The following is a 23,057-nucleotide window of genomic DNA, read 5'->3' on the forward strand; positions in this document are numbered from 1 at the left end:
CATGGTTCGTAAGATCAAGCCCCACACTGGGCTCTGCGCTGACAGTGTGGAGCCTGCTTGGGATTCTCTCTCCCTCTCTCTCTGCCCCTCCCCCACTTGCACACACTCTCTATCAAAATAAATAAATATTTTTAAAAAGACATTTTACAAGAGAATGTACAAGAATAGTTAATAAAATATGCAAAAGTGATCAACATTTTTTTTTATTAAAAAAATTTTTTTTTAACGTGTATTTATTTTTGAGACAGAGACAGAGCATGAACGGGGGAGGGTCAGAGAGAGGGAGACACAGAATCTGAAGCAGTCTCCAGGCTCTGAGCTGTCAGCACAGAGCCTGACGCAGGGCTCGAACTCACGGACCGTGAGATCATGACCTGAGCTGAAGTCAGACGCTTAACCGACTGAGCCACCCAGGCGCCCCGATCAACATTTTTAATCATCAGTAAAATAGAAATTAAAAGCAAATGAGATCCTATTACACACCTTGTTGAAAGGCTAAAGTGAAAAAAATATATTATAACATCAATCATTGGAGAGGATGTAAAGAAACTGGAACTCTCATATATGTTGTTAAGAATGTAAAATAGTATGACCACTTTGAAAAATCAAGGGGCAGTTACTTTAAATATGACCCATATGTCTATCCTATGACTCAGCAGTACCATTCCTAGGAATTTTTCAAAGAGAAATGAAAACATGTCTACAAAAGTCTTTTATAAGAATGTTCATATCGGATTTATTCATAATAGCCCTAACCTAGAAACAGTCTAGATGTCAATCAACAGGATACTGGATAAACAAACTGTTGGATATTTACACAACAGAATGTTACATAGCAATAAAAAGGAATAAACAAGTGATATATAAAACAATATAGATGATTCTCCACACCATTATGCCAAATAAAAAAACTTATGCACAAAAATGTATGTGCTCCCCCTCCCCCATTTACATGAAACTGTAGAATAGACAAAATTAATCTGGTGACAGAAATCAGATTAGAAGTTCTCTGGTATGAGGTGAGGAGTATTGACTGGGAAGGAGTGTGAAAGAACTTACTGGGGTGATGAAAATGTTTCTTGATAGGCAGTGTAGTTACATGAGTGTATGCATTAGTCAAAATTAGTGAACTATATAATCAAGATCTAAGCATTTGACTATATACAACTTATACATCAATTTTAAAAAGTTCATATACAGGGTGACTGAATGGATAAAAAAAAAAACAAGACCCATCTATACACTGCCTACAAGAGATTACTTCAGAATCTAAAGACACATACAAACCGAAAATGAGGGCATGGAAAAAGATTTCCCATGCAAATAGAAGCAAAAGAAAGCTGGGGTAGCAGTGCTTATGTCAGACAAAATAAATATATTTTATTTATTTTTATTTTTCATTTTTTAAATATTTTTTATCTTTAAGTAATCTCTATACCCAACGTGGGTGTACAGTCTGAACTCATAACCATTAGATCAAGAGTCGCATACTTTACTCACAGAGGCAGCCAGGTGGCTCCAGATAAAATAGATATTAAACCAAAGATTATAACAAAATACATAGAAAAGCAATAAATAAGATAAAGAAATCAATCCAATAAGAGGATATAACAAGTGTAAATATCTATGCACCCAACACAGAAGCATCTAAATATACAAAGTAAATATTAATAAATATAAAGGGGAGAAATTGACAGTAATATAATAATAGTAGGGGACTTTAAGATCCCATTTACATCAATGGAAAGATCATTTAGACAGAAAGCCAATAAGGAACTTTGTTCAGTGGCACTGAACAACACATTAAACAGATGGATTTAACAGATATATACAGAATATTCCATCCTCAAACAGCAGAATACACATTTTTTTCAAGTAGACCTGGAATATTCTCCAAAACAGAACATGTTAGGTCACAAAATAAGTCTCAATAAATTTAAGAATACTCATATTATATCTTTTATGACCACAATGGTATGAAATGAGAAAACGAGGTAAGTTTATAGCAATACAGGCCTACATCAAGAAACAAACAAATAATCTCAAACAATCTGATCCTTTATCTAAAAGAAATAGAAAAAGAACAACAAACAAAGCCCAAAGTTACTAGAAGGAGGAAATAAAGTTCTGGGTAGAAATAAATGAAATAGAGACTAAAAAACCAACACAAAAGATCATGAAACCAAGATAAACAAAACTGATAAATCTTTAGCCAAACTCACCAAGAGACAAAAAGACAGAAAGGACCCAAATAAGTACAATCAGAAATTAGAGAAGAACAGACACCACAAAAATGTCAAGGATTATGAGACTGCTATGAAAAATTATATGCCAAAAAATTAGACAACCTGGAATAAATGGATTAATTTCCTATAAACATATAATCTTTCCAGACTGAATCAGGAAGAAATAGAAAATCTGAACAGATTGATTTCTTGTTAACAAAACTGAATAAAAAAAAAATCAAAAGACTACCAATAAACAAAAGTCTGAGACCAATGGGCTTCACAGGTGAATTCTATCAACATATAAAGAAGAGTTAATATCTATCCTTCTCAAACTATTCCAAATAGTAGAAGAGGAATGAAACCTTCCAAATTCATGCTATAAGGCCAGCATTATTCTAATACCCAAACCAGAGAAAGACACTCTAAAAAAAAAATTACAGGCCACTATCTTTGATGAACACAGAGGCAAAAATCCTCAAGAAAATGTAGACCATCAAACTCAACAAAGGATAATACACCATAATCCAGTTGGGTTTATTCCAAGGACACAAGGATGTTTCAATATTAGCAAATAAATCAGTGTGATATACCCCATTAACAAAATGAAGGATACAAACCATATGATCGTCTTAATATATGGAGAAAAGCATTTGATAAAATACAACATCCATTTATGATAAAAACCCTCAACAAAGTGGGTTTAGAGGGAGAACACCTAAACATACTAAGGTCACATGAAAAACCCACAGCTAATATCATATTCAATGGTGAAAAACTGAACATCTTTCCTTTAAAATTAAAAACAAGACAATGATGCCTACTCTTGCCACTTTGATTCAGCATAGTATTGTGAGTCCTAGCCACAGCAATTAGACAACAAAAAGAAATAAAAGATATCCAAACTGGCAGGGAAAAGTTAAACTGTCACTAACTGTTTGCAAATGACATACTATATATGGTAAACCCAAAAGCTCCATCAAAAACTGTTGGAAACCAATAAATGAATTCAGTAAAGTTGCAGGAGGAAAAATTAATATACAAAATTTTGCTATATATTTGTTATACATATACACAAAAATCTGTAACACATATTGCATTTTAATATACAAAATCCTTAACCAAGGAGGTGAAACTTATACTCTGAAATCTGTAAGACTCTGATGAAAGAAACTGAAGACAACACAAACAAATGGAAAGATATACTATGATCATGGATAGAATTAATATTGTTAAAATGTCCACTCTACTCAAAGCAATCTACAGATTTAATGCAATCCCCATCAAAATACCAATAGTATTATTCACTGAAATAGAACAAATAATCCTAAAATTTGTATGGAACCACAAAAGGCCCCAAATAGCCAAGGCAATCTTGAGAAAGAAGAACTAATCTGGAAGTATCACAATCCCAGATTTGAAGCTATATTACAAAGCTACAGTAATCAAAACAGTATCATACTGGTAAAAGAAAAATAGATACATAGATCAATGAAATAGAATAGAGAGTCCAGAAATAAATCCATGCTTATATAGTCAATTCATCTACAACAAAGGAGGCAAGAATATACAATGGAGAAAAGCAGATAACCCAGATAAAATATTGCTAAGTTTTTAAAAATGAAAAAGTCACATAAAAAGTACGAGCTAGATAATTATTACCCCAAATATTTGAATAAGCTTAGGTTGTCTGATAAAAATACCAGTGATTGTTGTTGAGCAGGAAGAATTATTAGAAAGCCCCACACTCTTCCCATTCTATTCCTAATAAATCTACACTTCTTTTAAACCACTACCTCTTCCTAAAAGTCATAGCACAAAGACCACTTAAAATCTTTTTGCAGGAGTAAAGCTATTAATGCAGAGTTCCACAATACTTACTGGAGAATTGTACTGTGGAGAAAAAGAAAGAATATCCATCAATTGGTAAATGACAGAATAAATGTGGTACACTCATAGTATGGCATATTAGGCACCGTTAAAAAGACTAATTACATATATGCAATTTGACTTGAAAGTATTTCCATCATTCAGTGTTATCTGAGAATAGACAGATCAGAAGAATATAGAGAATATGATCTGATTTTAACAAATAACAATGAGAAAAAAAAAACCAAATTGTTAATACTGGTATCTTAAAAGGGGATAGAGGGCTGGCAGTTAAGAGTTTAAAAACGTAAAAGATCTATTTCAAAATATTTCTCAGAATAAATATATATGAAATGCTGTGATTGCACATACCTATATATACATACATGTATGAAAAAATGGCAACCAAAATAACTTTTGTTTATTTTATTATTTTTAATGTTTATTTTTGAGAGAGAGAGAGAGAGAGAGAGAGAGAGAGAGAGAGAGAAAGAGCGAGCATGTGCTTGCAAGTGGGGGAACGACAAAGAGAGGGAGACAGATCCGAAGCAGGCTCTTTGATGTAAGTGCAGAGCTCCATGCAGGGCTTGAACTCCCAAACCGTGAGATCATGACCTGACCTGAAATCGAGTTGGCCATTAACCGATTGAGCCACCTAGGCACCCCATAACCAAAATAATTTTAAATACATGTTGAAATACATGGATTTTTACTTCCTCCTTTCTTCTTTATCGATTTATATTTTTGGCTACTGACACCTATTCTTTTTATGCAACCAAAAAAAAGGGTATTTTTATTTTGGGGCAACCTGGAAAACACTGCAAAACCTTTGAAATTTCATTCTTCACAGAGCTAGAACAAACAATTCTAAAATTTGTATGGAACCAGAAAAGACCCTGAATAGCCATGGCAATTCTGAAAAAGAAAACCAAACCTGGAAGCATCACAATTCTGGACTTCAAGCTGTATTACAAAGCTGTAATCAAGACAGTATGGTACTGGCACAAAAGTAGACATATAGATTAATGGAACAGAACAGAGAACCCAGAAATGGACCCATAAACATATGGCCAACTCATCTTCAACAAAGCAGGAAAAATATCCAATGGAATAAAGGCAGCAAATGGTGTTGGGAAAACTGGACAGCGATGTGCAGAAGAATGAACCTAGACTACTTTCTTATACCATACACAAAAATAACCTCAAATTGGATAAAAGACCTAAATGTAAGACAAGAAACCATCAAAATCCTAGAGAAGAACACAGACAGCAACCTCTTTGACCTTGATCTCAGCAGCTTCTTACTAGACATGTCTCTGGAGGCAAGGGAAACAAAAGCAAACATGAACATCAAGATAAAAAGCTTCTGCACAGCAAAGGAAAAAATCAACAAAACTAAAAGGCAACCAGGGAGAAGATATTTGCAAATGACATATCAGATAAAGGGTTAGTATCCAAAATCTACAAAGAACTTATCAAACTCAACACCCAAAAAACAAATAATCCAGTGAAGAAATGAGAAAAAGACATGAACAGACACTTTTCCAAAGAAGACATCCAGATAGCTAACAAACACATGAAAAGATACTCAACATCACTCATCATAAGAGAAATACAAATCAAAACAACAATGAGATACAAACTTCAAACCTATCAGAAAGGATAAAGCTAACAACTGAGGAAACAACAGATGTTGGTGAGGATGTGGAGAAAGAGGAACCCTTTTGCACTGCTGGTAGGAATGCAAACTGGTGCAGCCACTCTGGAAAACAGTATGGAGATTCCTCAAAAAATTGAAAATAGAACTACCCTACAACCCAGCAATTGCACTTTTAGGTATTTATCCATAGGATGCAAAAATGCTGATTCAAATTGGCACATGCACCCCAATGTTTATAGCAGCGCTATCAACAATAGCCCAATTATGGAAAGATCCCAAATGTCCACTGACTGACAAATGGATAAAGAAGATGTGGTGTATATACACACACACACACACACACACACACACACACACACACACACACACAATGGAGTATTACTCAGCAATCAAAAAAGAATGAAATCTTGTCATTTCCAACAACATGTAAGTAGAATGTATTATGCTAAGTGAAATAAGTCAGAGAAAGGTAAATACCATATAATTTTACCCATATGTTGAATTTAAGGAACAAAACAGATGAACATAGGGGAAAAGAAGGAAAAATAAGATAAAAACAGACAAGCAGGCAAGCCAGAAGAGACTGTTAAATAAAGAACAAGCTGAGGGTTGCTGGAGGGGTTTTGGGTGGCAGATGGGCCAAACAGTGATGGGCATTAAGGAAGGCACTTGTTGGGTGAGCATTGGGTGTTATATGTAAGTGATGAAACACGAAATTCTACTCCTGAAACTATTATCACATTATATGTTAACTGACTTGGATTTAAATAAAAATTTTAAAAAGTACATGCAAAAATAAAACACGTGAAAATTTAAAAAAATTAAAAAAAAATATAACGTGCTACAGGTAAAGATATGAGTTCTGCATAATTACTATATTTTAAAATTGAAAATAAAGGGGAGTAATATACTCATTACTGTTAGAATTGTTGAATCATTGTATTGTACGCCTGAAACTAATATAAAACTGTATTGATTATATTTCAATAAAAAATTCAAAAATTCTAAAATAGAGATAATTACATAACACAAGTAACACTTTCTGCCAACACTAAAGAACAAAACATCTCATGTAAACAGACCCTCAAGCACAGATGCCACAAACACACAAACATACCCGGATGATTCAGAAGAGTATCAAGTTCTTCTTTGGCCACAACCATTCTTAATCTATCACTACTATCAATGACAAAAATAATGGCTTGTCCTTCTCTGTGTAATATAAAAAATGAGAAAAATTAACGATAAACTCATACATTTTTCCATATTTAGTATTCATCTGCATTTCCTAACCTGTGTATTATCTCTTTATTTATTAGTTTATATGAGTGATTAATATATTATCATTAGTCATATTTTATGTAAAGTAATTTGTTCTCAGTTGGTTGATAATATGGTAAATTTAATGACTTGTTATTTCATAATTTTAAAAAATTACAAGTAAAATCATAATTCTATTACACAGATACAATCATTATTAATACTTTGGCGTAAATCATTTTTGACATTTTCTTTGTGTATACTCACATATGAATATCTACATTTGTATTTAAATGGAATCTTGCTGTTTTACATCCTGACTTTCTGATATATAAACATTTCCGTGATCTTTTTCTGCAGTATGGTTTGAGCTTTTTTAATTTTGAGAGAGAGAGAAAGAGCATGAACAGGGGAGGCACAGAATGAGAGGGAGAGAATCCCAAACACGCTCCACACATCAGTGCAGAGTCTGATGCGGGGCTCAAACTCACAAACCATGAGATCATGACCTGAGCCAAAATCAAGAGTTGGACACTTAACTGACTGAGCCACCCAGGCGCCTCTTGTTTGAGCTACCTTTGTATGAAACATTAAACACTATACCAGTATTTTTTACCTTAACCATCGTGATAAATACATTTTACATTAAGGGGACACATAAGTATACATAACTATATTTGAAATAAGTTTTTGGAAATAATTACAAGTAGCTTTTATTTTATTCAATTTGATTTTTTTTAACTGATAACCATCTACTGATAACCAGCTACTGAACTTGCTTAAGGGTTCACCTATAGATCTCACTGGCCCTTAAAAAAAAGTCACTGATTCCCTCTGACCCTTTCATTGCATGGTGTCATCAAATACTGTGCCAAACTTCTATTGTTGGACTTAGAGATTATTCATAATTTTAATGATTATGAAAAAGTTTGGAATAAACATCCTCCTAAATACAATTTAAATTTTTTGATACTTTAAGATTTGTTCTTAGGACTAAAATTTCTAGGAATATATACAAAATTAAAAGTTTTAGATAAACACTGACAAATTATATTCCAGACATGCTTTATCAACATCATACTTATACTAATATCAGTACTTTTCCCACCCCTTTCCTGTATGGCTTCTTAACAGTTTTCCATTTTTGCCATTTTAAAAGCATATTTACATTGTATTTCATTAATTGCTAGTGAAGTTCAATATTTTTTCATATATTTACTGGACATTTATACTTTTTTTATGAATCACTTATTCTAGTAGTAAGTTATTATTTTAAAGTTCAATGTCATTAGTAATCACACGAATATAAAAATAAAACAACTTTCTAGTTCTATTTCTTCTACCATTAAAAAAAATGAATACAGATTATCACCAGTCATTTATTAGTAGTAGCCATAGAAATTGATATGACTGGAAAGATCTACCAAGAGCTTTAAAAATGTTCAATCACTTTGAACCAGTAATTTTATTTCTGAAATTTATTCTGAGGAAACATGGACTATGACAAAGATTTATGCATAAAGATGTGTTAACTGAAGGGCTGTTTATAATCTTCAAAAACTGAGAAAAACCTTTATGTCCAAAAATAGAAAAATGACCAAAAAATAGACATAGGCATATGAAAAAATAACAGGTAGCCATGCATTAGTTATATCCTTTGTATGTTTTTCCTGATTTATTCTTATCATGAATGTTAACTGAAAAAGCAGGATAAAAAACTATATATGGCAATTTATAATGTTCCTTTCTCAATTATGTAAAGTGTGTATTTTATATTTTAAAAAAGAAGAAATATACAAAAAAGATTAACAATAGCAAATTTATTAGTAGTGAGATTTATGGAAACAACTTTTTTATATTCTCTTCTATATTTTTCAAATATTAAAAAAAGTGTACTCCTTATATTTTATATTTTATTACTTTTTCATATTATAAGGATAAGATGCAAAAATTATATAATAATTAATATTATAGAATCATATAAGTGACAAAGTAAACTTCCCTTATAATCTTGTTGTTCCCAAAACAAATGCTATTAATGGTTAGGTGTACGTTCCACCTATTTTTTTTCTTCTCTATATATACTAAGCACATATTTTTATTAAGAATACTATTTTTCTTTTTATAATTGAGATATGTCATTATAAACAGGGTTCAACACACAATTTTCAGTGTATATCTTTGCCCACCAGTGTTAGTCATAGGATACTTTTCAAGCAGCAAAATGATGGCTGGAGAGCATGAACATTTTTCATTTTAACAGATACTGGTAAATCTCCCTGAAAAAGATGTTACATTCCCACCATAAGAATGACTTGTTTTGCCAACAGTACACTTAATCTTTTTAACCTCTTTCAGTCTAACAGATTAAAATGAATTTGTTCTTTCATAATTAGAAAAATATAGAGATACAAGATATAAATTTACTATTATTATAAACTTCTCCATAGTAACCATATTCACTTTTCAACCTACAATTTACATAATTGTGTTCATAATTAATTAACTTCTTCCAAAAAGATTTTGGAGAAAAAGTAATTAAAATAAGAAACATTTCCTTTTGGAGCGTCTGGGTGGTTCAGTAAGTTAAGCATCCGACATTTGGTTTTGGGCTCAGGTCATGATCACACGGTTCATGAGGTCAAGCCCCACATCAAGCTCTGTGCTGACAGTGCAGAGACTGCTTGGGATTTTCTCTCTCCCTCTCTCTGCCCCTACCCCACTCATGCTGTCTCTGTCTCTCAAAATAAATTAATAAACTTAAAAAAAAAAAAGAAACATTTCCTTTTTTTAAAGTACTATTTTCTATGTATTTTTTTATCGCACATTTGCAGGAAAAAATAAAAAAAAAAATTAAAATCAGATCTGGCAGTCATGTCATAACCATTGAAAACAAGAGTTCATAATGACAAAAGGGCATTTAGTCAAACGATACTGATTATAAGTTTCAGACTCCAAAAGTAATTTACATTGCTTATATATGAAGGAGTCCTAGCAATATTAGAAGTTAATGAATTCATTTTAATACCACATGCAAATCCTGAGAGGATATAATACATTTGGATCCTAGTAACTTGATAGTTCTTAATCTGCAGTGATTAGTGAGCACTTGATGTGCATATACTGAAAAATATCTTGTTTAGAATTGGTTATAGAAAAATGGATCAACTGTTAGTACTATTATTTTAACTAAATTTATTCAATAAATATGTACTGATGTATATGTCCAGCATCATACTTGGCCTTGAAGAAAAAACCTTAATAAGAAATAATCCCTGCTCTTGAGGAATTCATACTCTCACTATGGAGGCAGGTTTGGTACAGGACTTTAAGACCTAAGAATTATGATTACAGAGGTGTGAATGGGCAAAGTACTATGTGAATGCTGGGGACAGAATACCTGGGCAACATTGGTGAAATTTCACAGAGGAGGTGACTTTTGAGTTAGCCTTAAAGCATGACTATATTAACTTTAAACAAAATAAAAGAGGGCATTAAAAACAGAGAGAACAGCATATGCAAAGAACCAAAGTCATGAAGGGCCTGAAGCCTTTGAAAAATAATATAAAGTATGATCATGTATCTTTTTAAATTAGAAAATGTGCTTAAATTATATGAAAAATAAACATTGCAACCTAGCCCATGTAATCTTTTGGATTTATCTGTTAATCGTTATTTGTTATTAAAATATAATCATCTAGTTAACTAACATTCATAAACATACTTACTTATAATAGTGCTCCCAGAGATTTCTGTATCTTCCTTGACCTGACATGTCAAACACTGTAAAAGACAAACTACAGAAAAAGACAATAAAAACAAAACAAAATCAAACACCAAACAAAACAATGACTACCTTATAAATTACTAACTTAAGGTGTCACTTCTATTTAAAATTTTAAATTTTTTTCAAAGAAGCCACCTTTGGATATGCAATATGCAATTTGAATCAATTTTCAAGTACAAGTCCCATAAAATAAATTTTTTGAATATAAATATTTTTCAATAAGTAACATATAAAAAATGTTTTCCTTACTAGAGAGATTATCAGAATTTGTCTAAACTCTAAATTCTGAAAAATAATCCACAGGTAGTGGTACAAATATTTTAATACTTATGGATTTCTGAAACAACAAATTAATTTTTCTAAAAGTAGAAGAAATGACAAGGTAGATCTAATATTATCACTTTTTCACCCAAAACTTCTTAGTCACAAGCATAATAAAGTGAATTACCTGGACGATTTGAATTTCTCTATGCTGAATCCTATGGTTGGAACTATATCTTGAGATTGAGCCTTTAAGAGAAAAGATAAATTTAGAAATTTGCAATTACCAAAGATGAATTATTCCTCAGGTTAAAAAAATATCCAGTATCCAATTCTAAAATTTTTCACTAAGGAGATGACAGAACTAAACAAAATTATAATTTTTACAGTGGGATCACAGCATGTGAATGCTTTACAGAAGTTCAAGGTTTACTAATATGAATCTGTATAATGTGTATGTCTTAATTCATATTTTGTGGCTTGCTGCAAGTTACCACAGCCTTAAAGCGGTTTGATGAGTCATTCCGAGTTCACATACAGGACTTTGTAATCTTTCACCACATACTTAATGAGTTTCTATATACTATAGGGGACTGTTCTCATATCTAGATGGTGAATATACATGGCCCCTGTTCTCACTGAGCTTATTATCTGAAGAAGGTAAACAGCAATAACCAAGTAAACTACAAATGAACACGATTTCAGGCAGTGATAAGTACAATGAAAGGTGATTTGGGAAAAAAAAAAAAAAAGAAAGGTGATTTGGGGATGGGAGGCAATGGGGGAGGAGGTTGGTATGGGGCATGGAAGAGCCTCTCTGAGGAGGTGACATCTGACCCAAGAGTAAATATCAAAAAGGAGAAAAGCTATGACGAGATCTTGGCAAAGAATATTCCAGTCAAAAATTAGCCAGTGCAATGACCCCAATGCAGGAAGGAACTTGTCACTGAGGAAAAGTATAAGACCTGTATATCTAAACTTCAGCCAGGTCACGATCTCGCGGTCTGTGAGTTCGAGCCCTGCGTCGGGCTCTGGGCTGATGGCTCAGAGCCTGGAGCCTGTTTCCGACTCTGTGTCTCCCTCTCTCTCTGCCCCTCCCCCGTTCATGCTCTGTCTCTGTCCAAAAATAAATAAACATTGAAAAAAAAATTTAAATGTACTGAGTAAGGCAGAGAGCTGTATGTAATAAAGAGAGGTAGAGCCTAGAAGGTCATGGTGGGGAATTCTGTGTGAAGAGATACAAGGGGGCAAAAGTACAGCAGGAGACATGTTAGAAAGTCAATTAAGTGACTTAAACTGGCAATTAAAGTGCCTTAAACTGGGGTGTCTGGGTGGCTCAGTTGGTTGAGCATCTGACTCCTGATTTGGGTTCAAGTCATGATCTCACAATTGATAAAATTGAGCCCCATGTCAGGCTCTGTGCTGGCAGTGTAAAGCCTGCTTGGGATTCTCTCTCACTCCTCTCTCTCTGCCCCTCTGCCACTCTCTCTCTCTTTCTCTCAAAATAAATATACTTAAAAAAAAAAAAAAAACTTAAATTGTAAGTCATCAAATGCCTCCTAACAGTTCCACCATCAAAACTATTCCTCCCTTTGTTTTGTTCTGTTTTTTTTAATTTTTTTTTCAACGTTTATTTATTTTTGGGACAGAGAGAGACAGAGCATGAATGGGGGAGGGGCAGAGAGAGAGGGAGACACAGAATCGGAAACAGGCTCCAGGCTCCGAGCCATCAGCCCAGAGCCCGACGCGGGGCTCGAACTCCCGGACCGCAAGATCGTGACCTGGCTGAAGTCGGACGCTTAACCGACTGCGCCACCCAGGCGCCCCTGAACTATTCCTCCCTTTGAATAAAAAAAAAAAAAAATCCACTCATTTTCTGAACCTGAGTTCAGAACTGACTGCTTTTTTTTTTTTTTTTTACATTTTTTAATATAACCATTCCCTAAGTTTTATTGGTCCTATCTCACTAACTTATCACTTCTTGCTTTGCTTTATTACAAAAAACTTGTAATTACTCTTAATTGTTAATATGCTATCTTAGACAAGTTACTTAACTTCTCCAAACCTTAGTTTTCTCAAATGTGAAATCTGTTATTATCTTTAACTTGTAAAGTTATCATGAGAATTAAATTAGTTAATGAATGCAAAATACTCAATACAGTGTCAGGCCCATAGTAAATACTCAACAAATATCATAATTATAGTCACTGATTTCAGTCTCTTTCCAACTTTCTCCATGCAATCAATCACAGTGTAACTTAAAAAGATCACCCTTTAGTTCATCATGTTGCTTTTGTGTGAAAACAGCAGGAGTAGAAAGAAAACTGTTGCCTCACACCATTACATTTAATTTGGTAGTCTACTTCTGGAAATTTAAAATTCAAATGCAAAGACAGAAGCTGAAAAGTCACTGGAGCTTAGTCACCTTAGTAGCAATATGCTAGTGAAAAGGCCTCCCTAGAGATGTCCAGTTTTGCTTTTCTGAAGTTTGTTTATTCAGCTTTTCTTTCTTATGAGCTGCCTATATTCTTCCAAAAATATCTTTCTGTTTATGTTAGAATTCATTTCCTGTGATTCAGAGTCCTGCCTCAGATCTTAGGGTTTCTTCACTGCAAAACAAACTTTGGATTAAAGAGTTTCCTAATTTTTGTTGTCCCTAAATAACCCACTGTTTTGGTTTTTGATTTTGATCACAATCATAATAAAATCATCAGCTATTATTATCAGGAAAAATATAACAGTAATAAAAAAGCAAGGAAGTTAAATGTTTAAAGAAATCTCAGGGGCGCCTGAGCAGCTCAGTCAGTTAAGTGTCCGACTTCGGCTTAGGTCATGATCTCATGGTTTGTGGGTTCGAGCTCCATGTCAGGTTCTGTGCTGACAGCTGAGAGCCTGGAGCCTGCTTTGGACTCTATGTCTCTCTCTCCACCCTTCCCCTGCTCGTGTTCTGTCTCTCTCCCCAAAATAAATAAGCATTAAAAAATTTTTTTTTAAAAAAAGAAATCTCACAAGATACACCTCAAAAGAATAGCCCTATCCTCACTGAACTGTAGTTAGAACATTTGCCTAGTCTCTTCACAACCACCCAGCTTCTGCACAAACTCTTTGTTTCCAGATCTTCTCTTTTAACTTGCTGTTTTAATTAACAGGGATAAAATTAATCAACTTTCTTTTCTTCCCATCATTTCTAAAGTTGTAATGTAAGATAATTAGAAAGAAGAAATTCCACAAATTAATTAGGATAAAACAAGGTATGTGAGCTGGTGCTTCCAGATTCAAGTAGGATTCATTTTCTTCTAGAGAACAATCTCCAACATTAATCGTCCTCTGCTCTATCTAGGAACAAATACATTTGGTCATTCTCTAACTTGCTCAGGGAATAGTACAAAGCAAGCAAAGAGTATAGGAATTATCACGTCAGTGGAATAGTCTATCTGACACAGCCCAAGGATAGACTAATGTTAACAAGAATAGAACAGGATTTCTGAGATAGAATTCTATTTGGTTGGTCTAGTAAACATGATATCCTTGGTGCCATCAATCATCATTCCCTGCCCAAAAATGAAAATAGAAAAATAACCCATCAGTCCATTCACCCAAAATACACTTATATACCTTGCAATATTATTTGGGATTTAGTGTTGATTAATATGAGATATATGCTCTTAAGGAATTTAAATTTATGAGGAAACATTTAATAAACAAGCTACCAATCAAATATGCAAGATATTTCAGATTGTTTTAAATCATACAAATCAGGATGATGTGGTAGTATAATGGCATTTATGTGGGAAAGGGGGGGGTGGTTGGGAATTGGAAAAGAAAGATATTTATAGAGTGCATCTCTAAGAAAATACAGCTAAGACCAGATTCTCCAGTGATCAGGTTAAAATGTAGGGGCGCCTGGGTGGCGCAGTCGGTTAAGCGTCCGACTTCAGCCAGGTCACGATCTCGCGGTCCGTGAGTTCGAGCCCCGCGTCGGGCTCTGGGCTGATGGCTCAGAGCCTGGAGCCTGTTTCCGATTCTGTGTCTCCCTCTCTCTCTGCCCCTCCCCCGTTCATGCTCTGTCTCTCTCTGTCCCAAAAATAAAATAAACGTTGAAAAAAAAAAATTTAAAAAAAAAAAAAAATAAAAATAAAATAAAATGCCTCCTCACCCCCATTCATCAGTTTAGAAAACACCAGCAACCTCAATACATTGACAATAAATAAGCATTAAGATAGCTTAAAGCCATTTTGGGGCCGGGAAGTATCTAGTTACCTAGAAACTGCTTCTATCCACAGACAAAAAAAAAGAGACGTTACTATAAAATAAGATTTGCAAATTTTTTTGCAAGAAGTTTCTTGATAGAGCATTGTAGATTTCTATAATTCACTTAATTCATTAAAAATAATCTTTCTAGAGGTACCTGGGAGGCTCAGTCGGTTAAGTGTCTGACTTCTGACTTCAGCTCAGTTCATGTTCTTGTGGTCTGTGGGATTGAGCCCTGTGTCAGGTTCTGCTCTGACAGCGCAGAGCCTGCTTGGATATTCTCTATCTCCCTCTCTCTTTCTGCCCCTCCCCAACTTGTGTGGGCATGCTGTCTTTCTTTCTCTCTCAAAATAAATAAGTAAACTTTTAAAAATAATGTTTCTAATAGTGGATGTAAGCTCACAAGAGATTTCTTCAGTACAGAGACACTGAGGAAACAAGAGTTATTATCTATACCTGTGTGACAGAGATTGGGAGCCTTTCTTTTGGCTATTAGCACCAAATTAAAAAAAAAAAAAAAAGCAAAGCAACTTACTGTGTTCTTAGGATCTAGAGGTCAGTTATTCAAGGAGACAGGGTAGTTGCCTAAAGATTAAATCTCAGGAAGTGGTGTTAGAAAGTAGGTGATCATCCCCTTAAAATAGCTGTATAGCAAGTCTAGGCTAGTTTTGTAGTTCACCAGAGGTAACAGAGAGACAGGGATGTTGGAAAACAATGGAAGATTAATTAAAAAACCTTAGTTACTGGCTGTGAACCCAGGTTTTCTGAAGGGCTCTTCCTGACTAATGTGGTGTGTTAGGCAGGGTTAACAGGTTACAAAACCAGTCTGAAATGGGGGTATTATAAGATCACAGGGGTGTCTGGGTGTCTTAGATGGCTGAGCATCCGACTCTTGATTTCAGCTCAGGTCATGATCCCAGGATTGTGTGATTGAGCCCTGCATCAGGCTCCATGCTGTGCATGGAGCTTGCTTGATTCTCTCTCTTGTTCTTTTTCTTTCTCTCTCTCTCCCTCTGCCCTGCTCATGTGCTCTCTTTCTAAAAAAAAAAAAGAAAAAGATTATTTTAAGATCCAGACTGAGCATGCTGTCTCCTTCCCTTTTTGACCCAAATCCCTAGAAATGACAAAAGAAACTATGAAAAAAAATCCATAGCTAATTTAAAAAATAAGAGCCATTGTCTTCAAAAGAATATCCTTGTTCAGGTAAGAAAGCTGTTTGCATCCATACCAAGGAAGATTCTTCCTATGGTAATAACCATATTTTGGAACATAAGATTACTATACTGTTGGGGAGGATGGAAAAAGAGACTGTAATTTCTATTCTGTTTTTTTTAATGTTATTTCTCCCAATGTGAGTGCAGTAGACATTGAGGGACTGGTCCATTTTGTGGTTATTAATGGTGGCTCTGGTTTCAATAATTTTGTACTTATTTGAGATCAGTTTTACCAAAACAAAAAAAATTTACCTTTGAGGCTATTCTCTGATGTGGAGAAAAGTGTAAACACCTCTGACAGAATAGGCCCTTGCTTAAAAAATTTCCTTATAATCTTGTTTGCTTATTGCTGACAGCTTTACCCACAGAAATGCAGGTCACCAGTCACTGATTTAAGCATTTGCCCATACGGATCTTCTGATAGCTGATCCACAGTACTGATTATGGGCCCAGGCACAGTTGGGTATGGCTCTACTTTTAACATATACTCACTGTTCTTTAAATTCAATTCTGGACCCCATCCAACTGGGTAGGTTGCTTTATCTTCCTCTTAAGGACTGATAAAGAAATTTTGTATAATCACAAAGTCAGGAGATAGACTCCAACGTATGTGGGCTTTTTGACCTGATCTTTGCGTTATTGAGGAAGAATCTCTTTTTTCCTGTCTTCATATAGAGAAAACTTCATTAAATGATACTCCTTATTTCTCAATCTCCCCTCCACCAATTTATTCCTCTCCATGGGAAAAGAATTACTCCTTTGCCCAGTTTGTGAAGTGAACTGAGCATTCTTCATTCTTCCTCTCTCTCCTCATGCTTATCACAAGCCACATGCTTATCACAAGCATGCACTCTCATCTGATCTTAGCCATTCAATAAACCTAGAAGAGTAGGATTTTTCCCTGAGGAGCAAAACGTGAAATTTTGGGAGGCCAATCTCAATACAATAGAGTGTTAGCAACTCCTCTGAACAGACCTAACCTCACCCTCCAAAATCAACCTTTTAAATAAAGCTGGTATTTTTTTTTTAAGTTTATTTATTTATTTTGAGAGAGAGAGAGACAGAGCATACAAGCAGGAGAAAGGCAGAGAAAGAGGGAGAGAGAGATTCCCAACAGGCTCTTCACTGAAAGCACAGAGACTGATGTGGGGCTCAAACTCATGAACCGTGAGATCATGACCTGAGCTGAAGTTGGACACTTAACGGACTGAGCCACCCAGGCACCCCAAAGGTGGTATTTTTGATCTCTGCCTGACTTCAGCATGTATGCCTGAGCTGACTCCCAACTCAGTGGCGAACTCCTTAAATTAACTAAATTGCCTTCCAAATCCATCTTCGACTTCTTATCCTGGCTGCCTCAAACTATCTCCAACCTGAAGATACACCAGCAGTTAGTTGTTTTTCTGTGGCAAACTCATCCATGTAGAAGGGAATAATGACCAGAAAAACAGAAATAATGGTGTTTTTGTAATTCCAAAGCAATCTCCAACTAAACAGAAGTAAAACTAAAGCTGTTGCAAAAGAAAATGGAGTAGTAAGGCTGTCTATTCTGCCCAATCTGAAGCATTATTTGAAGACAATAAAATTCATCTTCAACTACTATATTTAGGAGCAATATTTCCCATTCTCTAGCCATTTAGTCATTAAAAGTACCAGCTTGTTTTTTGTCCCATCTGTATGCAGTCTATTTTTTCACTCTACATTTTTCACTAATGGCTTTTACTTAAATAAGTGTATTTACAACTGTAAATGTTAGTTGTCTATTCAATATCCATTCTCTCCTTCTTCTATACTTACAGGATCTTTATTATTCCTGGAAGCAGCAGTATGCCTTGCTTTAAAAAAAAAAATCCAGCTTAGGGGCACCTGGGTTGCTCAGTCGGTTAAGTGGCCGACTCTTGATTTTGGCTCAGGGCATGACCTCACTGTTTGTGGGATGGAGCCCCACAACAGGCTCTGCGCTGACAGTGAGGAGTCTAATATTCTCTCTCCCTCTCCCCGCATTCTCTCTCGCTCTCTCTATCAAAATAAATAAATACACTTAAAAAAATCCAGCTTTATTTATAGTTAGGGGTTTCCAATGAAATGTAAGTTAGGAATCATCAGTTGGTGCTTCTGGGTAAGCTCTTTAAAGAGGGCTTATTTAGGAAGAAGGTCTATTCCTTCAGCTTATTCTTTTCTCCTCCTGGTGACTTAGAATACAGATATAATAGTTAAGCAAGGTGACCATGTGGAGATCTTGAAGATGAAAACCAGGCACTTGGAATAGCATAACAGAAAGATGGAAGATGCCTGGATATCTCACAACTGACCGCAGCCCTGGAATACCTCCTCAGGACTTATTTAGGTGACAGAAAAAGAAACCTCTTACTTACTTAGTCCACTGTTATGTGGGTTTTCTTTATGTGTAGCAGAACCTAACTTCAACTTATGTACCATGTGTTGAATGTATAGCTTTATATATTTTACAGTTATTAAAATTATATTTTCATATACTTATTACTTCTATGACTTAAAGTCATTCGGCTTACTACTACTGATAGGTATACCACACTCCTGGTAAACTGTCTACTTATCCATAGAACCCATAAAAATGATTCACCTTTCCCTTTGCTTATTAAGAAAGAGCCAAAAAGAAGGCAATGCTACCTAAGAGTAAACTTTGCAAATCTGTGAGAATCTTTAGAGAAAAAAAGACATTTGGAAAATATTCCAATTTAAATAATTATCAAGACATATTTATCAAGACAAGTATTACTAATGTATACCTGCATAAAATACACTGCAAATTATGGCACCCTGACATTTATTACTTTAAGGTACTACAAGGTTAACAGGATTTCATAACATGATTATCTGAAGTAATGATGGCAAACAAAATAATACTGCATATTAACTTTCTCTTGCAGAAAATACTTAAAGCATCTAAAAAAGATACTTACATTTGAAGGTTTAAGTTTGTTAATGATTGTTGTTTTGCCACTATTATCCAGCCCAAGGCACAAAACATGAACCTCCTTCTTCCTTAGGCCAAGCAAGCCTGAAAGTCTGTCTAGCAATCCCATAATGTGATTCAAATATTTACAAACCAGCTGCAGGTCAGAAAGTAAAAATGAAATATCAATCACAGGCACTTTAGGTAAGGAAAATATGAGCATGTGCATCAAAAATTTAATAATTTAAAGACATAATGATAAAAACCATGTCAATGTAGCTCTGTATTTAGTAAACAGAATTTAAGCTGATTATCACAAAGGAGCCTTAACTGAAATGCAGATTGGCAGCTTACAACCCTAGGTAACACACAGAGTAATGCCCTTGAAATAACTGTACTTTTCTCATTGTAATTTATAATATTTAAGAAGAAAATGTGGTTAAACTCAGTATTGTGTGGACTATGCCACTTGTGATCTTGAAAATATATGCAGCCTTTTCTGGAAATCTGGAACAATGAATGGGCAAAGGGGTTCATGCTAAGCCTAATGCGGAAGCTTAGAAGGCAGATTAAAAAAAAAAGAGAGAGAAAAACTTAGATTTTAGCTACATTATTTGTGCCACTGGCTAAATCTTTTTCTGAAGCCAGGCCCATTGTTGTATTATGCAATAATGTGAACTATTAAATTTACTGTTTTTGTTTGTTTGCTTCTATCAGCTTAGGTTGCATTTTCTATCAATAGGAACAAAGAATCCTAACAGATATATTTATCTTAATATACATTGCTAGACATATTGCTTGTTCATAACCTGCTATGAACAATCCAAATGAAACTTTCCAAAGGTGCTCCCTTTGGGTCCATCCCTCCCCAAAACATTATAATGTGATGGCAGAAGAGAGATATCCCTGTTGTCAGCTCTCAACCGCTGCCCGGACTGCTATAGCAGCAACTGCAATCTGCCTGTGTCCAAAGTATTTCCTATTATTTTAACCATCATTTCTGAGTTCTCTAAATAGTCATCTCATTTAATTGATTTATTCTCATCTCCATCTAAGGTTCCAGAAGCCTGTCATTCCCCAGCTCCTTCAGTACTTTTTAACCCACACTATCCTAGGCAAGGCCATTCCTTGAAGGCTGTGAGCTTGCAGCAACTTAAATGATGAGGTTCCCAAGACAAGTGCATCCCAAAGGAGGCTGCGTCATCGATTTTGCTTAGGCCTGTTGGGGAAATTTCATAACGGAATTCCAATGATGCGCAGAAAAGAGAAGGTACAATGCCCCACACAAGCATGGGGCCTATAAAACAGAGCCACAGTTGTTTTATCCAAGGGATGGGTTTGATCTCAGGTACTCCACTTGTGCCACTTTTCTCCTTGTGCTGGAGATTCAACTCTCACTCCATCAATTCCTTTAAATCTCCACTTAAGGAGCATTTGTAGAATCTACTATAAGTTAGCCTTCTGATATGAAGCAATTCACACAGACCATTTTAATTGAAAGTAGATTTGCTATTACTCACTTTGTTATTTATTGTACCAAACATACTAATATAAAGGCAGTATCTTATTTTCCATTTTTCATACAATTTGAACAGATTTTTTAAAAAAATGACTACTTCTCACATCCTCCTCCTTTGAGCATCCACTATAAAGCACTGATTGTCAAAAGCTTGATACATGAATATTCAATTCATTTTCCATAGAACCCTGGATTGTGATTTTCCAACCCTTTTTCATGGATTATCAAACCTAATGCTTGTTAATGAAATATTTGGGGGCATACAATTTAGAAGTCAGTTGTTCTAAAAGCTATAATTATAGCCTTATACATGCTTCTATTTCTTAGTAATCATACATTTCTGTAAGTTTAATTTTTGCATGCATGAAAGAAGAAAAGATAACAATTTAAGCCACTTAACGTTTATTTACAATGCCCTATGTGCACAGTGGGAGATAAAATTAAAGTTTTCTGTAGCTCACTACGTCTAAAGCCCTGTCAACTTTTGCTGCACAGGGGAATCAACTACTTGAAGTAATTCTGATGAAGGGATTAGGGCATCTGTATTTTGAAAAGTTACACAGTGTTTCTGATGTACAGTTACTATTGAGAACTACTGGCTTTCAGAATAAAGCCCAAACTTTCTCCCATAGCTTTTAAGGTTCACAGCGTGGCTCCAATCTACCTTTCCAGTTTATTATCTTACTGTTTTATTGTTTTCCTCTCTCTGCACACCAATCAATTCTCTTGATTGTGATCTGAGATTCTTTCTAAAGGATTACTTGTTGCCAGAAGAGTCTTGAAGAATTAGGATGTTATCTACAGACAGTAAAGGGCTTGGAAAGTAGGCCTCAGAGATAGTGGTCGGGCAGAGAAAACACCACGAATGGTACTTTGTAAACTTTAAGGAGTATTCCTAGAGTGAATTATAGCTCACTCTTAGTACTTCAGGCATTTTTATTAGGCTTTTAGTTTTTGATGATGAAACTTCAATTACGTTTTCCACAAACCAAATAAAAACAAAAAACTGGGCGGTGTTAAAACCAAACAAACATATGCCCAACCCAGTTCAACGAGTTTTCTGGGGTCCCTTGTACTAACCGCATAAACCAGCTTTCCTTTTCCACCTCTTAAACTTTAGAAACAACGGTACACAGTGGAAAAAAAAAAAAAAAACTAGGAAAGAGTAAAAAGCAATTCTAAAACGCAATTCTAAAACGCGGCGGGAGTGGTGGCGGTGGTGGCAGCGCTGGCTACAGATAGGGGGCAGGGAGATACCTGGTCTTTGAGGTTGGTCTTGCGGGCCCAGGAGCTGAAGAGGTACAGGAATGGGCCACTCGCTCGTAACCGTCTCTGGGTTAAGAATCGGGCGTCTCTCAGCCTTCTTCTCTATGCTTCCATTGGAAGAATCCCTGCTCCTGAGCAAAGCCGCTTCTACAAGTTGGGTGAATTGGTAGCTTGTGCCACAGCCGGAGCATCAGTGGCTGGGCAGGCGCCTAGGCGCGTAGCGTTCCCTAGGCAACCGGACGTTCTTCCGGTCCCGAAGCCACGCCTCCTTGGAGTTTTAGGAAGTCAGACTTGGTGCTCTTGTTTATGGGATTGAAGAGCACCGGAAAATGCCAGAGGCACACCGAGGAGTATTAAAGAATGTGTTTAGACAGGTGGCGGGGTGAACTGCCGCCTTCCTGCGAGGAGCAGTGCTGTCCCGGATGGAGCATGATGGGAGTTGTAGGAGGGCGCACAGCCTGCTGGGAAGCGCCTGGCCTGGCGTTTGCTGTGGGCGTTTCTTTCCGTCCGGATTTCTCCCAGGCTCTCGGGAGAGTATCAGCAATTTCACCCATTTGGGGCGGGCCCTTCTTGTGGCTGCCAGAGCGCCAAGAAACCTACGTGTGTTTACCCGGCACGCGCGGCAGCGTGATGGCAACGACTGAAAGACACAACTGTGCCCACTCTGGCAAGGCGTGCACCGGAGTTGCCCCGATGCGCCTTAAACCGAGGCTTTCCGGGCTGTGTTAGGCCTCAGGCTCTGGAGTCCTGGAGAAGTAAAAATGTTAGGGAGTGGAGAGAAACTAGTGTAAAAAGGGGAAAGCATTACTC

General features: G+C 35.7%; 1 protein-coding gene across 1 annotated transcript in view; it reads right to left on the reverse strand.

Annotated features, from left to right (window-relative positions):
• The window catches only part of ARL6 (ADP ribosylation factor like GTPase 6), a 40,946-nt gene extending 18,289 nt beyond the window's left edge, over nucleotides 1–22,657 (reverse strand). The window contains exons 1-5 of the mRNA XM_047876475.1: nucleotides 22,239–22,657; nucleotides 19,470–19,619; nucleotides 11,250–11,311; nucleotides 10,743–10,811; nucleotides 6,872–6,966 (exon numbers count right to left, since the gene is read on the reverse strand). Of these exons, the coding sequence (XP_047732431.1) occupies nucleotides 6,872–6,966; nucleotides 10,743–10,811; nucleotides 11,250–11,311; nucleotides 19,470–19,592 (349 nt within the window). The 5' untranslated portion in view covers nucleotides 19,593–19,619; nucleotides 22,239–22,657. The remainder of the gene's footprint in view (nucleotides 1–6,871; nucleotides 6,967–10,742; nucleotides 10,812–11,249; nucleotides 11,312–19,469; nucleotides 19,620–22,238) is intronic.
• Nucleotides 22,658–23,057: the final 400 nt, after the last annotated feature.

This window comes from Prionailurus viverrinus, chromosome C2 (assembly GCF_022837055.1).
Source record: "Prionailurus viverrinus isolate Anna chromosome C2, UM_Priviv_1.0, whole genome shotgun sequence".
Taxonomy (NCBI): domain Eukaryota; kingdom Metazoa; phylum Chordata; class Mammalia; order Carnivora; family Felidae; genus Prionailurus; species Prionailurus viverrinus.